General features: G+C 43.2%; 1 protein-coding gene across 1 annotated transcript in view; it reads right to left on the bottom strand.

The window, feature by feature from the left end:
* Positions 1-10,412, bottom strand: part of ATXN10 (ataxin 10) — a 153,359-nt gene extending 142,947 nt beyond the window's left edge. Inside the window, exon 1 of the mRNA XM_082350835.1 lies at positions 10,074-10,412. Coding sequence (XP_082206961.1) covers positions 10,074-10,189 — 116 coding nt within the window. The 5' untranslated portion in view covers positions 10,190-10,412. The remainder of the gene's footprint in view (positions 1-10,073) is intronic.
* Between the last annotated feature and the right edge of the window lie 6,380 nt (positions 10,413-16,792).

Here is a 16,792-nt window from a genome sequence, read left to right as displayed (position 1 = left end):
TTAGGACAGGACTCCCCTGCCTCTGCAGAGAGACAAAAGGCTGGACTCAGTGCAGCCCTACGTACGGGTTACCTGCAAAGCCGTGCGCCTCCAACGTCAGGACAAAGCCGAGAGAGCTTCAGAGATGGAACCTGGTCCAAGATGCTGGCTAGCTTAGTGACCAGACACACGGTATCCCAATAGCACTACGACACAAATCACCAATAGCAGGAAAACCTGATCTTAGGCTGGGGTCATTGGGGAAATAGGTGGAAGAAAACGCAACATCATTATACAAGGAGGAGTGAGCCCAGAAAGGGAGAAAATGTAACAAATTTCTCAAGGTGAGCCAGCAAACTAGAAGTTCAAAAAGAAAATCTAACCCTAAGAAAAACTGGTCCCTTTCCTCACCACTCCCAATGACATACCTGCAGAATTTGTGCTTCCCAACCCCGCAACTCTAGACTGTGCTGGACTAAGCCCTAGGGCCAAGACAAAGAACGTCTCCATCAGGGAGCATAGAAAAAGATCTAGTGTATCTTAAACTAGATCCACAGAATGATCACTTTGAGATTCTCAAGCCGGTGAACCAGCAGGCAAAGAAGAGTGACCACACTGGCAGGAGAAACCCACCCTGATTATCAGGAAGAGTTGCTACTACAAGCTGGGCACCGGGAGGAGTAATCTGGAACTCAGGGGTTCAATGGGCTGTCTCTTGGTACTTCCATGTCTAGGGATAGCCACAAACAGGCAGCTGCAGCAACCACAGACTGACAGGAGAGAGGCAACCAAGGGCTCAGCCCCCTCGGCATCACAGCCCAGCTACAGTGCTGGGGGAAAGTCAGGGAAGTCTAGACTGGAAGCTGGAGCAGGGAGATGATTATGCAATTACGGCCTCAGGACAGTCTTCAGCAGTGGGGACTGAACTTACTGCACTAACACTCCTGTCCAGGTCTTTCCTTTTAGATTCCAAACAGCTATAGCCTCCAAGAGCCCGCAACTGAGTGAACGGTATCAGGCAAGAGGAGGTCTCAGAAGAAGAGCACGCCGTAACAAATGTTCACAGTGTCCCTCACCGCACAGCCTTGGTCCATCTAGATAACAACCCCAGGGGCAATTCTCAACCAGTGGGCAACAGGTTAATAGATAAATCACCCAGCCCTGTGCACAGATTATTTGGAGGTGCAGCCCTCAGGGACACCCAGTGGGGTTGAGCTCCAGCTGCCTACAACAGTCACCACTCAATACGGCATCCCTACATTGGCTGTTCCCCCTTCCACACCTAGCTTCCCCCCGTCCCACACTCCTGACTGCTGGGTACTTCACCCAAGTCCCTACCTCAAATTCTGCTTTGGGGAAAAAAAAAAATCCAAAGGCTCAGGTATACAAGGAGACATGTGTAAAGATGGTCCCTGCAGTACTGTTTGAATTACCAAAACTTCAGGACAAATCCAATACCCATCAGTAAGAAAAAAGGTAGGTAAATTATGATGTAAGCTTATGAAGGGACACTCTACAGCAGTTGAAGTTAATGATCTAGCTCTCTATGTATAAAAACTGGTAACACTCGAAAACAGAGCAAAAATTAAAGATGCAAACTGCAGAGTGTACAGCATAAAACATACAGTTTAACACGCACAAGGGAGAGAGGAGTGAGACTGGAAAGTGAAGCAAAGAGCCCTACCCACCACTCTCACCTCCGGGCATTCACGCCCTTCTGTGTGACCCTTAGAACACGCAGTAGTAAGGCATGTCCTTTCCAAGATGATAAAGGCACCCCAGCTCCCATCTTGAGCGGGCTCTCTTGGATCACTCGCTTTCGAACAAGCCGGCTGCCGAGGCACGAGCAGCCCTAGGGAGGGGTCCACGTGGTGAGGAACTGGAGCTTTCTGCCCAGAGCCACTCGTGTGAGCGTGGAACCCCGACCTCCCACCCCAGTGAGGCCTTCGGGAGACCACAGACCTGGTCTACGGCTTGACTGCAGCCTCGCGCAAGACCCCAAGCCAGATCCACCCAGCTAAGCAGCTCCCAGATTCCGGACCCTAATAAACTGTGTGAAACAATAAATGCCTGTGGCTTCAAGCTGCTAACTTGTGGGGTTATTTGTTCTAATACCGAGAACATTAACAATATCAGTAATGTTTTGGATTTTGAGAGAACAAGACAAAATTGTAACATTTGCTGATTTTTCAAGTGAAATACATGGGTACTTGTTAGATTATCTGTTATATCGTCCTCCATAAAGGCATTAACATTATTATATATTTGTGGGTTTTGACTTGACAAGAGTTTAAAAATAAGCAAACAAACCAACAAAAACACTAGATTGAAAGTTAACGGAAAGCTTCAATTTCCTTTTTCCTTAGAGTACACAAGTATGGTTTTCTAAAATGTCAGCTCCTAAAGAAAGCAGTCACTCCACGCAAAATCATCTAAATTCCTCTGCTCATGTCATAATGTAAGTTACTGTCAAGTACTCACTTTTTTATTGGAAATTCTATAACTTTTTAAAATTATCTAATATCGCTAAAATACCTTTCTACCAAGGAATTAAGATTTTGTAAGAAGTTACTGCCTACATCTTTTGGATCTGAAAAACCAATCTTCTTCCACTGACTTGAGTTATTAAATCTATTCCTTATTCTAAAGTTCCAGAGGCAGTTCCAAAGCCTATTAAAACAAGAACTTGATCATGGAATTGAGATGAAATTAAAAATTTTACAAGCACTATTTTTAAATATGAAAAAAATTCAAGAATTACCACACTTTTCACTTCTTTTCACTCCTGATTCTGACTAGAGCCAGCAATAATAATAGTGGTGTTTGCTGGCATCAACTACGTGCCAGGCACCATTCCAGACTCGACATCCAGCACCCCCTAATACCCACATCAACCCTACAAGGTAGGCATTATTATAATACCCGTCCTACCAGGGTAGAACTGAGGCTCAGAGAAGTTAAAAATATTTGCAGTTCATGCAGCTAGTATGTTGCAGTACTCAGATTTGAAACTAGACCTATGCCTTACAAAAGTCTTTTTCCCCTGAAACCCACTGAGTCCAAAAAGATATCAATATTTCATACTGACACATTTCAATGGGGAGAGGAAGAAGCTCCCTGAACTCAAATTGTTTAGAAAACAAAACAATTTCAGTCACTCTGCAAAACAGCCCCTGCATTATTCACAGTTCACAAAAAGCCGAGGCAAATCCCACTCCTACCCGGGAGGAAGGAGATCTCAGGTTCCACAGCAGTAGGATGATATCACACTACGGCTATCCCTGCAATGCAAGATTCCAAAAGCACCCTCACACTGCAATTTTCAGTGGACAATGAGGTGAAATTTCCAGCGCCACATTACTTCCCTTTTCCTTCCAGAATGACTTCCATTTCTTTCTACATTTGGTTTCAAGCATTTCATGCACTCACACATCAGTCACTTCAGCTCATCTCAGGCTCTGGAAATAGACAGCACTGTCCCGCATAGATGAAAATGTAGAACAAAGCCCGACTCACTCTAACTGTATGAAGAACATTAGATAAACCTTTCTTTTCTTAGAGCAAATTTTACAATTCACAAACATTGTTTTACCACAAAGTCTGAGATTTAGCTCAAGTAAGTTCTTCTGGGGGTGGCAAGGAGAAGGACAATAATTTTACACACAGAAAACAGATATAACTTACATACAGTGAATTACACAGATCATTAGTGTTTAACGAGTTGTGTCAAATCCAGGCAATCAATACCCATCTAGATAGAGCACATTTCCTTTACTCCAGAAAATTCCCTCATGCTCCTTCCCAGTCAACCCCCAACCTCCTTTGACAACCATTGTTCATGTCTGTATTGCCAATTAGCGATACAGACAAGATTAGCTTTGCCAATTGTAGAACTTCATAGAATCATACAGTATGTACTCTTTGTCTAGCTTCTCGCATTCAGTACGTTTTGAGACTCGTCCATGTTGTTGTGTATACTGGTGGTTCATTCATTTCAATTACCGGGCAGTTTTAGCCATTCTCCCATTGACGGACATTCGAGTTGGTTCCAGTATTTGGCTATTACCAATAGAGCTGCTATAAACATTCTTTTACAAGCCTTTTGTGAACATATGTTCTAGGGTAAATACCTAGGGTCATAGGCAAGGGTACATTTAACTTTATAAAAAACTGCCAAAATGTTTCCCAAAGCAGTTGCACCATTTACACTCCCACCAGCAATGTACGAGAGTTCCAGTTGCTCCACATCCTTGCCAAAATTTGGTACTGTCAGTCATTTTAATCCTAGCAATTCTAATGAGTATGCAGAGGTATCTCATTATGGTTTTACTTGTTTATAACAGCTTTACTGAGATATAATTAACAAAGCATACAATTCACTCATTTAAACTACATAATTTGATGGATTTTGGTATATTACATTATTAACTTTTTAAATTGTGGTAAAACGAATATGTAACATAAAATTTGCCATTCTGACCATCTTTAAGTGTAGAATTCAGCGGCTTTAATTATATTCATAATGTTGTACAACCATCACCACTAATTCCAAAACTTTTCTAAGACCCCAAACAAACTCTGTAACCATTAAACAATAACTCCCCCCACCAACCCCTGGTAATCTCTAATCTCCTTTCTGTCTCTGTGAATTTGCCAATTCTAAGTACTTCATAGAGGTGGAATCTTACAATATTTGTCCTTTTATGCCTGGCTTCTTTCACTTCGCATGTTTTCAAGGTTCACCCCCATTATAGCATGTATCGGTACTTTATTCCTTTTTATGGCTAAATAATATTCCACTGTAGGTACATACCACATTTTGTTTATCCATTCATCTGCTGATGGACACTTAGCTTGTTTCCATCTCTTGACTACTGTGAATAATACCTCAATGAACACTGGCATAAAAGTATCTGTTTGAGTCCCTGCTTTCAACTCTCTTGGGTACGTACACACCTAAGAGTGGAACTGCTGGGTCATATTCTGTGTTTAGCTTTTTGAGGTGCCACCAAACTGTTTTCCATAGTGGCTGAACCATTTCACATTCCCACCAGCAATGTACAAGGGTTCCAAATTCTCCACATCCTCACCAACACTTACTTTCCATTTTTTGGTAACAGCCATCCTAACGAGCATACAGTGGTGTCTCATTGTTTTAATATGCATTTTCTTGATGATTAATGACGTTGAGTACTTCATCATGTGTTTGCTGGCCATTTATATAATCTTCCTTTGTAAAGCACAGATTTTTATGACCAATTTTTTAATTGGATTGTCTTTTTGTTATTGAGTTACAGGAGCACTTTTATATATTCCAAAGCAAGTTCTTTGTCAGATATATGTATTGCAAATATTTTCAGTCTATGGCTTGCCTTTTTCATTTTCTTAATGGTGTCTTTTGATGAGCAGAAGTGTTTTTAATTTTGATAAAGTCTAGCTTGATAATCAATTTTTTCTTGCAAGGTTAATGTTATCTGTGTCCTGGATAAGAAATGTCTGCCTACACACAAGATCACAAAGATATTCTCCCATCTTCTAAACATTTTATAGTTTTAGCTTTTATGCTTAGGTTTATAATCCATGTTGAAATATTTTTTGTGAATGGTCCAAGGTATGGGTCAAAGTTCATTTTATTCCAATTAGATATCAAGTTGTTCTACCACCACCATTTGTTGAAATAAAAAATTTTTAGATTGACTTTGGTTTAGAGTTTGCAAATATTTTGGAAATGGGCTTAACACTCCTTACACAACATTCAGCATTCAATAAAAGATAGGACCAAATGACTAAACACAAGAAGACAGAAAATGACAATAGACAGTTATCAGGCACATTCTCTAAAAAAAACCTATAATTAATATGCTTAAGAAGGTAAATGACAAAATGAATTTCAACAGAGTAATCCATTTAAAAAAATCAAACAGAAATTCTGCAATACAATAACTCAAAAATACAATACCTGAAACTAAGAACACAATAGATGATAGCAGATTAGACATAGCAGAAAAAAGGAATAGAGAACTAGAAGGCAGATTAGCAGAAAAATTTCAAACCAAAGCTCAGAGAGAATGGGAAGTACAGAAAGGAGGCTTTGAGACATAAAATACAGTGAAAGGTTTAACATATGTGTAATTACAGTCCTTGAAGGAAAGGAAAGAACAGGAGAGAAGCAGTATTCGACGCAACACTGGCTGACAATTTCCTAAACTGTTCAAAGACACCCAATTCAAGAAGCATTATCCAAACAGGATAATTACAAAAAAGCCAACCATCTCTGTCCTCATAGGCCTTCATTCTGGAAGGAGACAGAGAACAAATAAGAAACCACTATTAATAATTACATAGTAAATATGTTAGAATCTAATACGTTCTTTCTTTAAAAAAGGGAAAATACTTTATAAGGTAAAGGGGTCCCAAAGTATGGAGGGAAGTATCTGCACTATTATATAGGATATACAAGGCCGTGAAGGAAGTAATCAGAAAAATAATTTTGACTAAACATAGGTTAACAAGAAAAAAGTAGCCACACTGAGAAAAGCTTAAAAAAATTATTATCTACATGAACATGGAAGAAAAAAGACTACGCACGCACCATGAGTAATCACTTATACAAATAGCAGCAATCTGTTAAGCACCTACAATTATCAGACTGTATGCTAGATGCTAGGGATACAGGGAATGTGAAACATTCACTTTATTCAAGAAGCTTATCAGATGGAAGAGCAATGAGGTATCAGTTTCAGCATGAGAAGAATTTACAGAAAGCAGTATCCAAATGTTACACTGTTTCATGAATACTCAAGAACCAGAACATAATCTTCCCTACAGAAAAAAACAGAAAGTAGCATTACTCAACAGAACTTACTGTGGTGATGGAAAAATTCTGTATCTGCATGGTCCAATAAGGTAACCACCAGCCACACGTGACTGCCTACCGAGTACTTCAAATGTGGCTGGTACAAGGAATGGAATTATTAATTTTACTTATTGCTAATTAATTTAAATAGCCACATGTCACGAGTGGCTACACGGACAGTGGAGGTATAGAGTACGACAACCAATCTCACCTGGCTCTACACTTTAATAGAGGGGTCTGCATACATCATAAAGGTAAATGATGAAGAAATACATCATAAGGGTAACTAAAGGGTAGGAAAATAAAACCTCGAGGATAAGGCTGAAAACAGAATTCTTAATGTATTTACATCTTACTCTGTCCCAGAAAGAATCTAGCATGACTTGTAAAGACTCGGAGCACAGCAAGAATATTCATGATCTATATACCAATATATATAACAAACTACCCCCAAACTGAGCCCTTTAAAACAATCACATTTATGGTCTCACACAGGACAGAGTCTCTCGAGAGCCTGCACACATGGCTGTGGGCTTGACTGGGACTGAGAGGATCCACTTCCCGGATGGTCATCACATGGCTGCTGGCAGGAGGCCTCAGTTCCTCACCACACAGATCTCTCTACATGGACGCTTGAGTGTCCTCACAACATGGCAGCTGGCTTTGTCAGAGTGAGTGATCCAAGAGAGAAAGCAAAGGGGAAGCTGCACGGCCTTTTGTGTCTCAAAAGTCACACACTGTCATTTCCCCCATGTCTATTATTTACAAATAAGTCACTAAGTTCAGCCCACACTCAAGGGGAGAGGAATTCTTTTGTTCCATCAATTACTTTCTTACTTTCCTCAGTATGTTTTTGCTTTGTCCGGTGTTTTTCTATTTGCTACTCTGAGGCCTCATTTTGCTTCACTTTACATCCCATCCAACCCCTAACACCTCGGTCCATCCTCCTTCTGGGTCCATCGACATTGGATGGATCCTCTCAGAGCAGCTGGACTCTGGACACCCCATGAGTTTCTGTGAGGGGCAACTAGTGATTTGCCCAAAGACACACAAAGAAGTAGTGGCAGAATCAGGACCAGAAGCCGGATCTCACAAACTCTCATCAAGGGCTCTCTGCCCCACCACACAACTATATGCCTCCCTATCCCAAGACCTGCACATCAGTTCACCTTTCCTGGTCTTCAAACTCCGCCTGGAATTAGGATAAACTTCCTGCCAGCCCCAGGAAAAACTCAAATCAAATATGGGATGCATCTTCACTTTCTCATTCTTCCCCAACAATCCAATTGGTCCCTGAGTCTTGTCTATTCAATCTTATAAATATTTTTCAATACTTACCCTACCCACCCCCATAGACAATACCCTAAATTCAGGCACTTTTCTCTTTCACTTGGGCTTCTGCATCAACTTCTTAAAAGTCCCCTGCCTCTACCCTCACCCTAATGTATCCCCAACAATGGCAGTCAGAGATCTTTCTAATATACAGATCTTGCCATGCCATGCCCTTGAAAGAACCTTCAATGGTTCCCCTCACAAGGGACAGAGTCAAGAAAGGTCTTGTAAACTGGCTCGGGGTCTTGGATTTTATCCTCCAGGTTATAAAGAGAGACCTGATGTTTGACCATCTCCTCTGTACCATACACCTTACCTATGTTATCTCATTTAAACCACTCAGAAACTGTGCAAAATCAGCACACAGTCCCTTTGCACATACTGTTCTTGCTAATTAGCCCTCTCAATCTGTAAGCTATGAAGCCAAAGTAATCGAAAACCTTTCCTGGCCCACCAATCTATCCATGAGGTCCGCAGATCCCCCCGTGCCACTACCTCTTCTTGTCTAGACCCCCATTACAATTTGTTTACACAGCAATTACTCCAACATTCTTGAAAAAAGGGGGGTATCACATTCATCTCTGCACCTTCAGCCTCTAGAAAAGAACCTGTTTCAGAGTAGGTGCTTAATAAAGGTTGATGACTGATTACTGACTAAAAGGACGGTCCGTCATGGTATAGATATGCCCAAGCAGTAACTCATTCAACACATCTTCCAGAGTGTCATATCAATGAACATATCTCCCAAAAATCCCAAGGAGCAGTGCCCTGGGCTCTTAGCACTCTTTCAATTGCTCAACACTTCTTATTGTGATTTAAGGCAGCAGAAGTGCTCAGATCAAAGGGACCTCTAGGACTTCTACACTCCCTCTACTCTTTACTATCTGCTGGTTCCCCAGAACAGGACTTTCCAGGAGAAGACTTTTTATTTTTCAACTTCATCACCTAGCACAAAACCTGGCACATGGGGGACCACCCATAAATGTGTTAAAGGATAATATCAGCTAGCATTTACTTAGTACTATGTGTCAGGTATGTACTAAGGATTTAATATGCATTATCTCATTTAATCCTGACAAACAATGTCCCCAGAAAGGTACTGTCCAACATTATTCCTATTAAACAGACGTGGAAACTGAGGCCCAGAGAAGACTAGAACAAGATCAAACAGGCACTGACTGAGGGCATCACATACTTTATATTTTCACATGCTTTATTTCATTTATTCCTCTGTACAATTCAGAAATGAAGTCATGTATTATATTCCCATTTTTAGGCAAGAAATCTTAAGGCTTGGAAAAACTGCACAATAACGCACGCACAGCTTGTAGGGCCAGGAACCAAATCCAGGTCTGTCAGACTCCTGGGCACCTTTGACAATGGCCATCTGGCCCTTCAATGGCAGAGGGAGGATTGAAGTGGCCTCTCCACAAAGCGCGGCCACCACTGGGGATGCAAAGCCTGAGCTGACAGGCCGAATGGAATGACGCCACCTCCCACCTTGCACATCTGTAACGTGTCTCTCCCCCGCCAGCACGTATGCTGACTCCGGCGGCCTGTAGGTCTGTTCCCGTTACAGGGGCGCCATCAACGCGACTCAACTAACCAAACAGGCAGCAGACGGCCAAGGGCTCACTTGCCTCGGTCCCCCTTCCTGCACCCGGCTTCACACCTGTACTGACGGGCAGGGAACAGGTGTCAGCCCCCCGGGGCACCTCGGGGACCGGGCGGGGGAGGACGCGGGCCTGGCATCGGCGGCCCGGGCCCCTCGGGCGCATCGCGGAGGCCGCCACCCCGCGGCCGTCCCGGGAGGAGGGGGCGGCCCGCTCCCCAGCTGCCGCGCCCCCGCCCCGCTCCCGCAGCCCCACCGGGCCGCCCCCGACGCTCGCGCCGCCCGGGCCGTTACCGATTCCGCTGCTCTTTGAAGAGCGCCGTCAGCGCGCGGAGAGCCTCCAGGTCCTGGATGGGCGCGGGCACCATGACGCCGGACAGCCTGCCGGGCGGCGGCCTGGGCGCCGCCATCTTGCCGCTCGCAGCTCGGGCCGAGCGGGCGACGACGAGGAGCAGCAGGAGGAGGAGCAGGAGGGAAGGCAGAAGGGGGAGGAGCGCGCCCGCAGCCTCCGGACGCCGCCGCCGCCTCTGCGCCGCTGCAGCCCGTGGCCGGGGAGGGAGAGCGCGAGAGCACGCGCCCCGGCTCGCCTCGGGCTGGAGGACGCGACGGCTCGGCGAGGGGAGGGGGCGCGGGCGGAAGTCCCGCCTGCAGGGAGGGGGCGCCGGCCGGAAGTTCGGTCTGTGGGGAAGGGGCGCGGGCGGAAGTTGTGTTTGAGGGGGCGGGGAAGTCAGGAGGGTGGAGGATCCCAGAGGAGAAGTCTGGAGGGGGCACCGGGACGGGGGCGTCCTGAAGGGGGAGGTGCGGGCAGAGGGGGGTCTCCATGGGAGGGGTATGAGGAAGGGTGGGGAGTCCTGCAGAGGCTCCCCCAGCGGAAAAGGCTGAAGACCTGGATCCTGCGGTTGGGTGGGTTGATCAGTGCCCACACCGACCCACTCGGAACCGGAGCAGTCTGTCTCCAGCTTGCAAGTCTCAGACCCTGGAAGCTCACTTCCCAATTCGTATTGATCATTTACTGACGATAACAGTTCATTTACCAGGCCTGCTTGGGGTGAGAATACGTTGTTCCAGCTCATCGAGGGCTTTATATACAATTAGATGTCAAGGAGCTAAATTCTACATAGGTAGGGTAAGAATTGTGTTTTTCTAAGGGAAATGAGTATATTTTATAGGAATCAGACAAGGCTTCTCTGGGGTGTTGGTAACTCACATGTTTTCTTTCCACCAGGCTTTATCATATCACGTATATGTCCTTTCAACAGGCATTGTTGCCAAGCCCCATGCTAGGTGCTGGGCAAACGGTGGCCCCTCGGTATCTGTGTGGGATTGGTCCAGGATCTCCCATGGACACCAAAATCCGTGGATGCTCAAGTCCCATAGTTGGCGCTCTGTATCCACGGATGTGGAACTCATGGATACAGAGGGACGCCTGTGTAAATATCAATAAGAGACGATCCCAACCCTGAAGAAACTCAAAGACTATTGAGAGAGAGACAGGCAAACATAATTGAATACAGTTGATTACTGCTATGATAGAGGACTACACAAATTGCTATGGGACCACTTAAAATATGTAAATAGTACCCTCTACATTTTTATTTGAAGAGTAGGTGTGTGTTTATAACGTAGCACTTTTGATGTTCTTTGCTAAGGAAAATTTAAGGACCCAGTAAACACCACTAGAGTATGCAGGAGAGCTGAAACATGAACAAGCAAGTCACCTGATATTGTAATTCAGCCTTACCCATTTAACTGACTACATATTCATTCATTCCACAAGTATTTCTATGTACCTACTATGTGCCAGGCATTAGATGGCCTAGCAGTGCTCAAGACCATTCAAAATGTTTAACAATCCTTAAACTAGCAGGGCAAAATCTCCCAATTTTTCCCTGAAGAACAGGGGATAGTAAAACGTACTGTCACCAATCAAGACCTTACTCCTTGGGCTTCCCTGGTGGCGCCTTGGTTAAGAATCCACCTGCCAATGCAAGGGACAAGGGTTCGAGCCCTGGCCCAGGAAGATGCCACATGCTGCGGAGCAACTAAGCCCGTGCGCCACAACTACTGAGCCCACGTGCCACAACTACTGAAGCCTGCACACCTAGAGCCCGTGCTCCGCAACAAGAGAAGCCACGACAATGAGAAGCCCACGCACCGCAATGAAGAGTAGCCCCTGCTCACTGCAACTAGAGAAAGCCCGCGCACAGCAACGAAGACCCAACACAGCCAAAAATTAATTAATTAATTAATTAACTAATTAAGAAAAAAACATCTTACCCCTTAGTTTTCTATCCTTAATTGTAAAACAAAAGTAACTACTCTGATTCTTCCAGAAAACATGTCCCATAATATTCAAATTCATTACCTGGAATATTGGAGTATGAACCTGACTGCTCTCTTTGCTTCTTCTCTTGCCTCCCTACATTCTAGATCCTTTAAAAATACTATAAGTCAACATTTCACTTTGCTCAAAACCCTCTAAAGGATTTCCATTTCACTCAGAGCAAGAACCAAAGTTCTTCCAATGGAAGAGTCCCTAAATAGGGCACGTCCTTCCTCCTCCCCCCACTCTGATCACATCTACTAGCCTCTTCCTCATCCATTGAGCTTCAGCCACCCTGCCCTCCTTGTACTCCACCCGGGGATGTACCCTCCTACCTCAGGATTTTGCACATGCTGTTCCTTTTGCTTGGAACACCTTCAATGCTCTCCCAGCAGATACTTGTGTGGCTTACTTCCTTCATCTGTTCAAAAGACCTCTTAATGGGTTTCCCTTATCAATCTTTAAAACTGTAACACACCACCCAAATTCCTGATCCTCAGGACTTTTTCTCCATAGCCCTTAACAGTTTCTATATCATATCCTTTATTTACCTATTTATTTACTGTTACTTTATTTTGTGTACTGCCAGAATGTTTAAGCTCCATGCGGACAAAGACTTTTGTCCTTTTTTTTTTTTTTTTTACTTTTGTATCTCCAGTATCTAGAAAAGGGCCAGCTATGTGGTAATTGCTCAGTAAATGTCAGTTAAATTAATGAACAAAAGATATTTTTAAAATATATTTTCAGAAAGGAGAAAGGAAATAACATGCCTCCAGAAGAAGGTCAACAATTCAAAAAGTACAGGAAAGAGGAAAGACGCAAGAGAGGAAGAAAAAATTTATAAAGAAGATTAAAAGAGAAATAGAGACATTAACAGAACAGACTAGAAGTATGGGTGAGTATAAGAAACAAAAGGATATTCAATTGGTCAAACAATGGGGTGTTATTGACTGCCTGGAATTGACTAGAGGATTTCAACCTTGGCTGAACTGACCGAACTAAGTTAATATTTCACTTGGGCTAAATGGCATTTTTTAAATGTTACATAATCATGCCTTAGGATGAACATGCCACCACGTAAGAAGTAGGTGAATTAAACTTCAGGTGAAATTTGTGATATGTTCTTGTATTCAGCCCACTGCAGAAGAGTTGCATCAGCAATGATCCAATAATCAAGAAGTGAAAATAGGGCTTCCCTGGTGGCGCAGTGGTTGAGAGTCTGCCTGCCGGTGCAGGGGGCACGGGTTCGAGCCCTGGTCTGGGAGGATCCCACATGCCGCGGAGCAACTGGGCCCGTGAGCCACAGCTACTGAGCCTGCGCGTCTGGAGCCTGTGCTCCGCAACAAGAAAGGCCCGCACGCCGCGATGAAGAGTGGCCCCCGCTCGCCGCAACTAGAGAAAGCCCTCGCACAGAAACAAAGACCCAACACAGCAAAAATAAATAAATAAATAAATTTATAAAAATAAAAAAAAAATGGGGATGTTTTAAAAAAAAAAAAAAAAAGAAGTGAAAATAAGTAAATAAAAAAGAAAGGAAAAACAAATGGGGGGAAAAGAAAAGCAAGGGAGAAAGTAGGTGAGGTGCAAGGCAAAAAAGAATTGGACCAAAGTGCATATGGTTTTGGCAATGAAAGTGAATGCTGGTAAAGAGAACAAAAGATGAGCGATGGGGGAGAGAAACATTCTTGCTTGTGTTGGCTCCTCTCTCTGAAACCTTCTCCTTACCATCTCTGCCTATGATTCTCTCACTAGAAAGCTTATGCCATATATCAGCTCCTCCACCGAAACATCATGTTTGTTAGATGCCAGAGTCAGCCCACAGCTCGCTTTGGCACTAACTTTGCAGAATCAGCCTTCTACTATAGATGTGTTTATGTACTGTCTTTCGAATCTGAGATTCCTCAAGGCAGGGACTTTATCTTCCTCATCCTGTTCAGGACCAAGTTCAATGCCTTGTGCTTAGAAGCAATGCTATAAATATTTGTGGAACTGAAAACTTTGGAGATCAAAGGAAAAAATAACAGAATAGTGTAATTGTTAAGAGCAGGGATCAGCAGACTACAGCCTGCAAGCCAAATCTTTCCCACTATCTATTTTCATGAATTTTATTGGAAACTGTCACATTCATTCATTTACATATTGCCTATGGCCTCTCTGATGCTACAGTGGCAGAGTTGAGCAGTCGTGACAGAGACTGTAGGCCTACAAAGTCTAAAATATTAACTATTTGGCTCTTCACAGGAGAGGTTTGCCAACCTCTGGTAAAGAACATGAGCTCTGGAATCAGACAAACTTGGATGATGTGAATTCTGCTTTCATCTCTTAGCACCTGACTTTGGACAAGTAACCACCTTTTTAAGCCTATTTTTTTTTCATTTGTAAAATGGAATAGTAATAATACATACTTAATTGAGCGGTTGGGAAGATTCAGTGAGATAGTCTATGTCACTATGATAGCCCAGTGTCTGTCATATATTTAGCTTAGCTAAAGGACATTAAGCTAAGTGAAGTAAGTCATTCGCAAGAAAGACAAATACTGCACGATTAGTCAAAATCATAGAGCAGAAAGCAGAATGGTGGTGGCCAGGGGCTGGGGGAGGAAAGAATGAGGATTTTTTTTTTTTAATGCACATAGAGTTTTCAGTTTCACAAGGTGAAAAGAATTATGGAGATAGATGGTGGTGATGGTTACACATTATGAATGCATTTAATATCACTGACCAGTACATTTAAAAATGGTTAAGATAGCAAATTTTACGTTATGTGTATTTTAGCACAATTTAAAAAATTATTTATTTATTTATTTGGCTGTGCCAGGTCTTAGTTGCGGCATACGGGATCTTTAGTTTCGGCATGCGGACTCTTAGTTGCAGCATTCGAACCCTTAGTTGTGGCCTGTGGGATCTAGTTCTCTGACTAGGGATCGAACCCGGGCCCCCTGCATTGGGAGCACGGAGTCTTAGCCACTGGACCACCAGGGAAGTCCCCACAATTTTTTTAGTGGAAGAGAAAAGGCCACCTCTGCGGGCACAGGCCCAGGTATATCTCTTGCCTGAGGACTTCCTCTGCTTTACACTTTTCAGCAGCTAAGATCACAGGAGGTTGAAGGTCAGAAAAGAAGAGAAATTCATTGAGAACAATCTGCAAAGGCCAGAACTACTTAACATCAAATGAGCTTTGTTGAGTCAATCAGTACCAAACAATAGTCAGATGTCATTAACACTCCTGCCTTCTCTGCCTGAACTTGGAATTCTTCCACTGGCATTGACATTGTCTGTTATTGAGCCCTTAATTATAAACATCAGGCAGAAAACTATGGAAGGGAAACTTACAAACTCCATTCTGAATGGAGCCATCACTGAGACAGTGGTTTAGACCAGTGCTATTCAAAGTGTTCTTTGTGAACCAATTCATGACAGGATTCTACTTCTGGGTGAGATGGATGAAGACCCTACCAGACCTCACACACACACACCACAAAAACAATCATAAAACCTGGGTATGACACACACACACACACACACACACACACACACACACACACACACAAAACCACTTGAAGGTATTTGAGAGTGAACAGAAGCTGACAGGCTCTTATGAGGAGTGCATGCTCCTTGGAGGAGGGGAGATGGAGAGGCATACAAGTAAGTTGTTGTACGTGTGGCTTTTATCCTGGGACTACATGTTGTACACATTGTGCGTCCAGCATGGGTATCACATGTGGAAAACCCTGCATCTTTTCTGGCCTGTAGAAACATAAAAGTAAATGTATGAAAATATGAACATTGAGGAGAGTGGGAGAACCCACAAAAGGGAGAGAGCCAGAGAATGGATCCTCAAATTCATTCTGTCCATCCCTCTGACTGCCCTCTGAAGCACACACACGTGATGTAGACCCAAAGCAACTCAACTAAAGACAAACCATCTGAAGCAAGACAAGCACTATCCCTGAAGAAACAGAGTTTTCAGTTCACGTCCACACGAGAAAATTGCCTGATGAAACAAACACTTAGTAGAGGAAAATAACAGAACCCAGAATCTCTCCAGCTTAATATTCACATCAGGATACAATCCAAAAGCTACCTGAAAGGAACAAGGAAAAAGAAAATGGACAAGAAAACCAATTAAATCCGTCCATGCAATGAGCCAGATGTTAGAACTGACAGAAACAGATTTTAAAGTAAATATTATAACTAAATTCTATGAATTAAAACAAAACAGACCTCAATGAATAAAAACCTCAAGAGAAAAGTGGTAAATCTCAGCAGAGAAATACAAATGTAAAAAAAAAGACCAAATGGAAAGTGTAGACTTGAAGAAGACAGACAAAAGAGTAAGTGAAATCAAATCAAGAGATAGATTAATAGGTAGATAAATGAAAGAAGAAAAGAAAGAAAAAAAGAAAAGAAGGAAGGGGAGGGAGGGAGGGAAGAATAAAGGAGAGAAGGAAGAAAGAAAAAGAAAAAGAAAGAAACAAGGAAAGGAAAAAAGAAAGGAGGTAGGGAAGGAAGGAAGAGAGAGCGAAAAAGGAAGGGAAAGAGTGAGGGAAGGAGGAAGGGGAGAAAACAATTTTCCAAGAATAAGAACAGAGAAAACATGGGAAAAAAAGGAACAGAATTTCAGGGACCTGTTAGAGGATATCAGATGTTCAAATGTTAGTGTAATTGCAATACCAGGAGGATAGGAGAGA

This window comes from Balaenoptera borealis, assembly GCF_965194805.1.
Source record: "Balaenoptera borealis genome assembly, chromosome: 13".
NCBI lineage: Eukaryota > Metazoa > Chordata > Mammalia > Artiodactyla > Balaenopteridae > Balaenoptera > Balaenoptera borealis.
The sequence above is the reverse complement of the archived record's forward strand: the minus strand, read 5'-3'. Positions and strand labels throughout refer to the sequence as shown.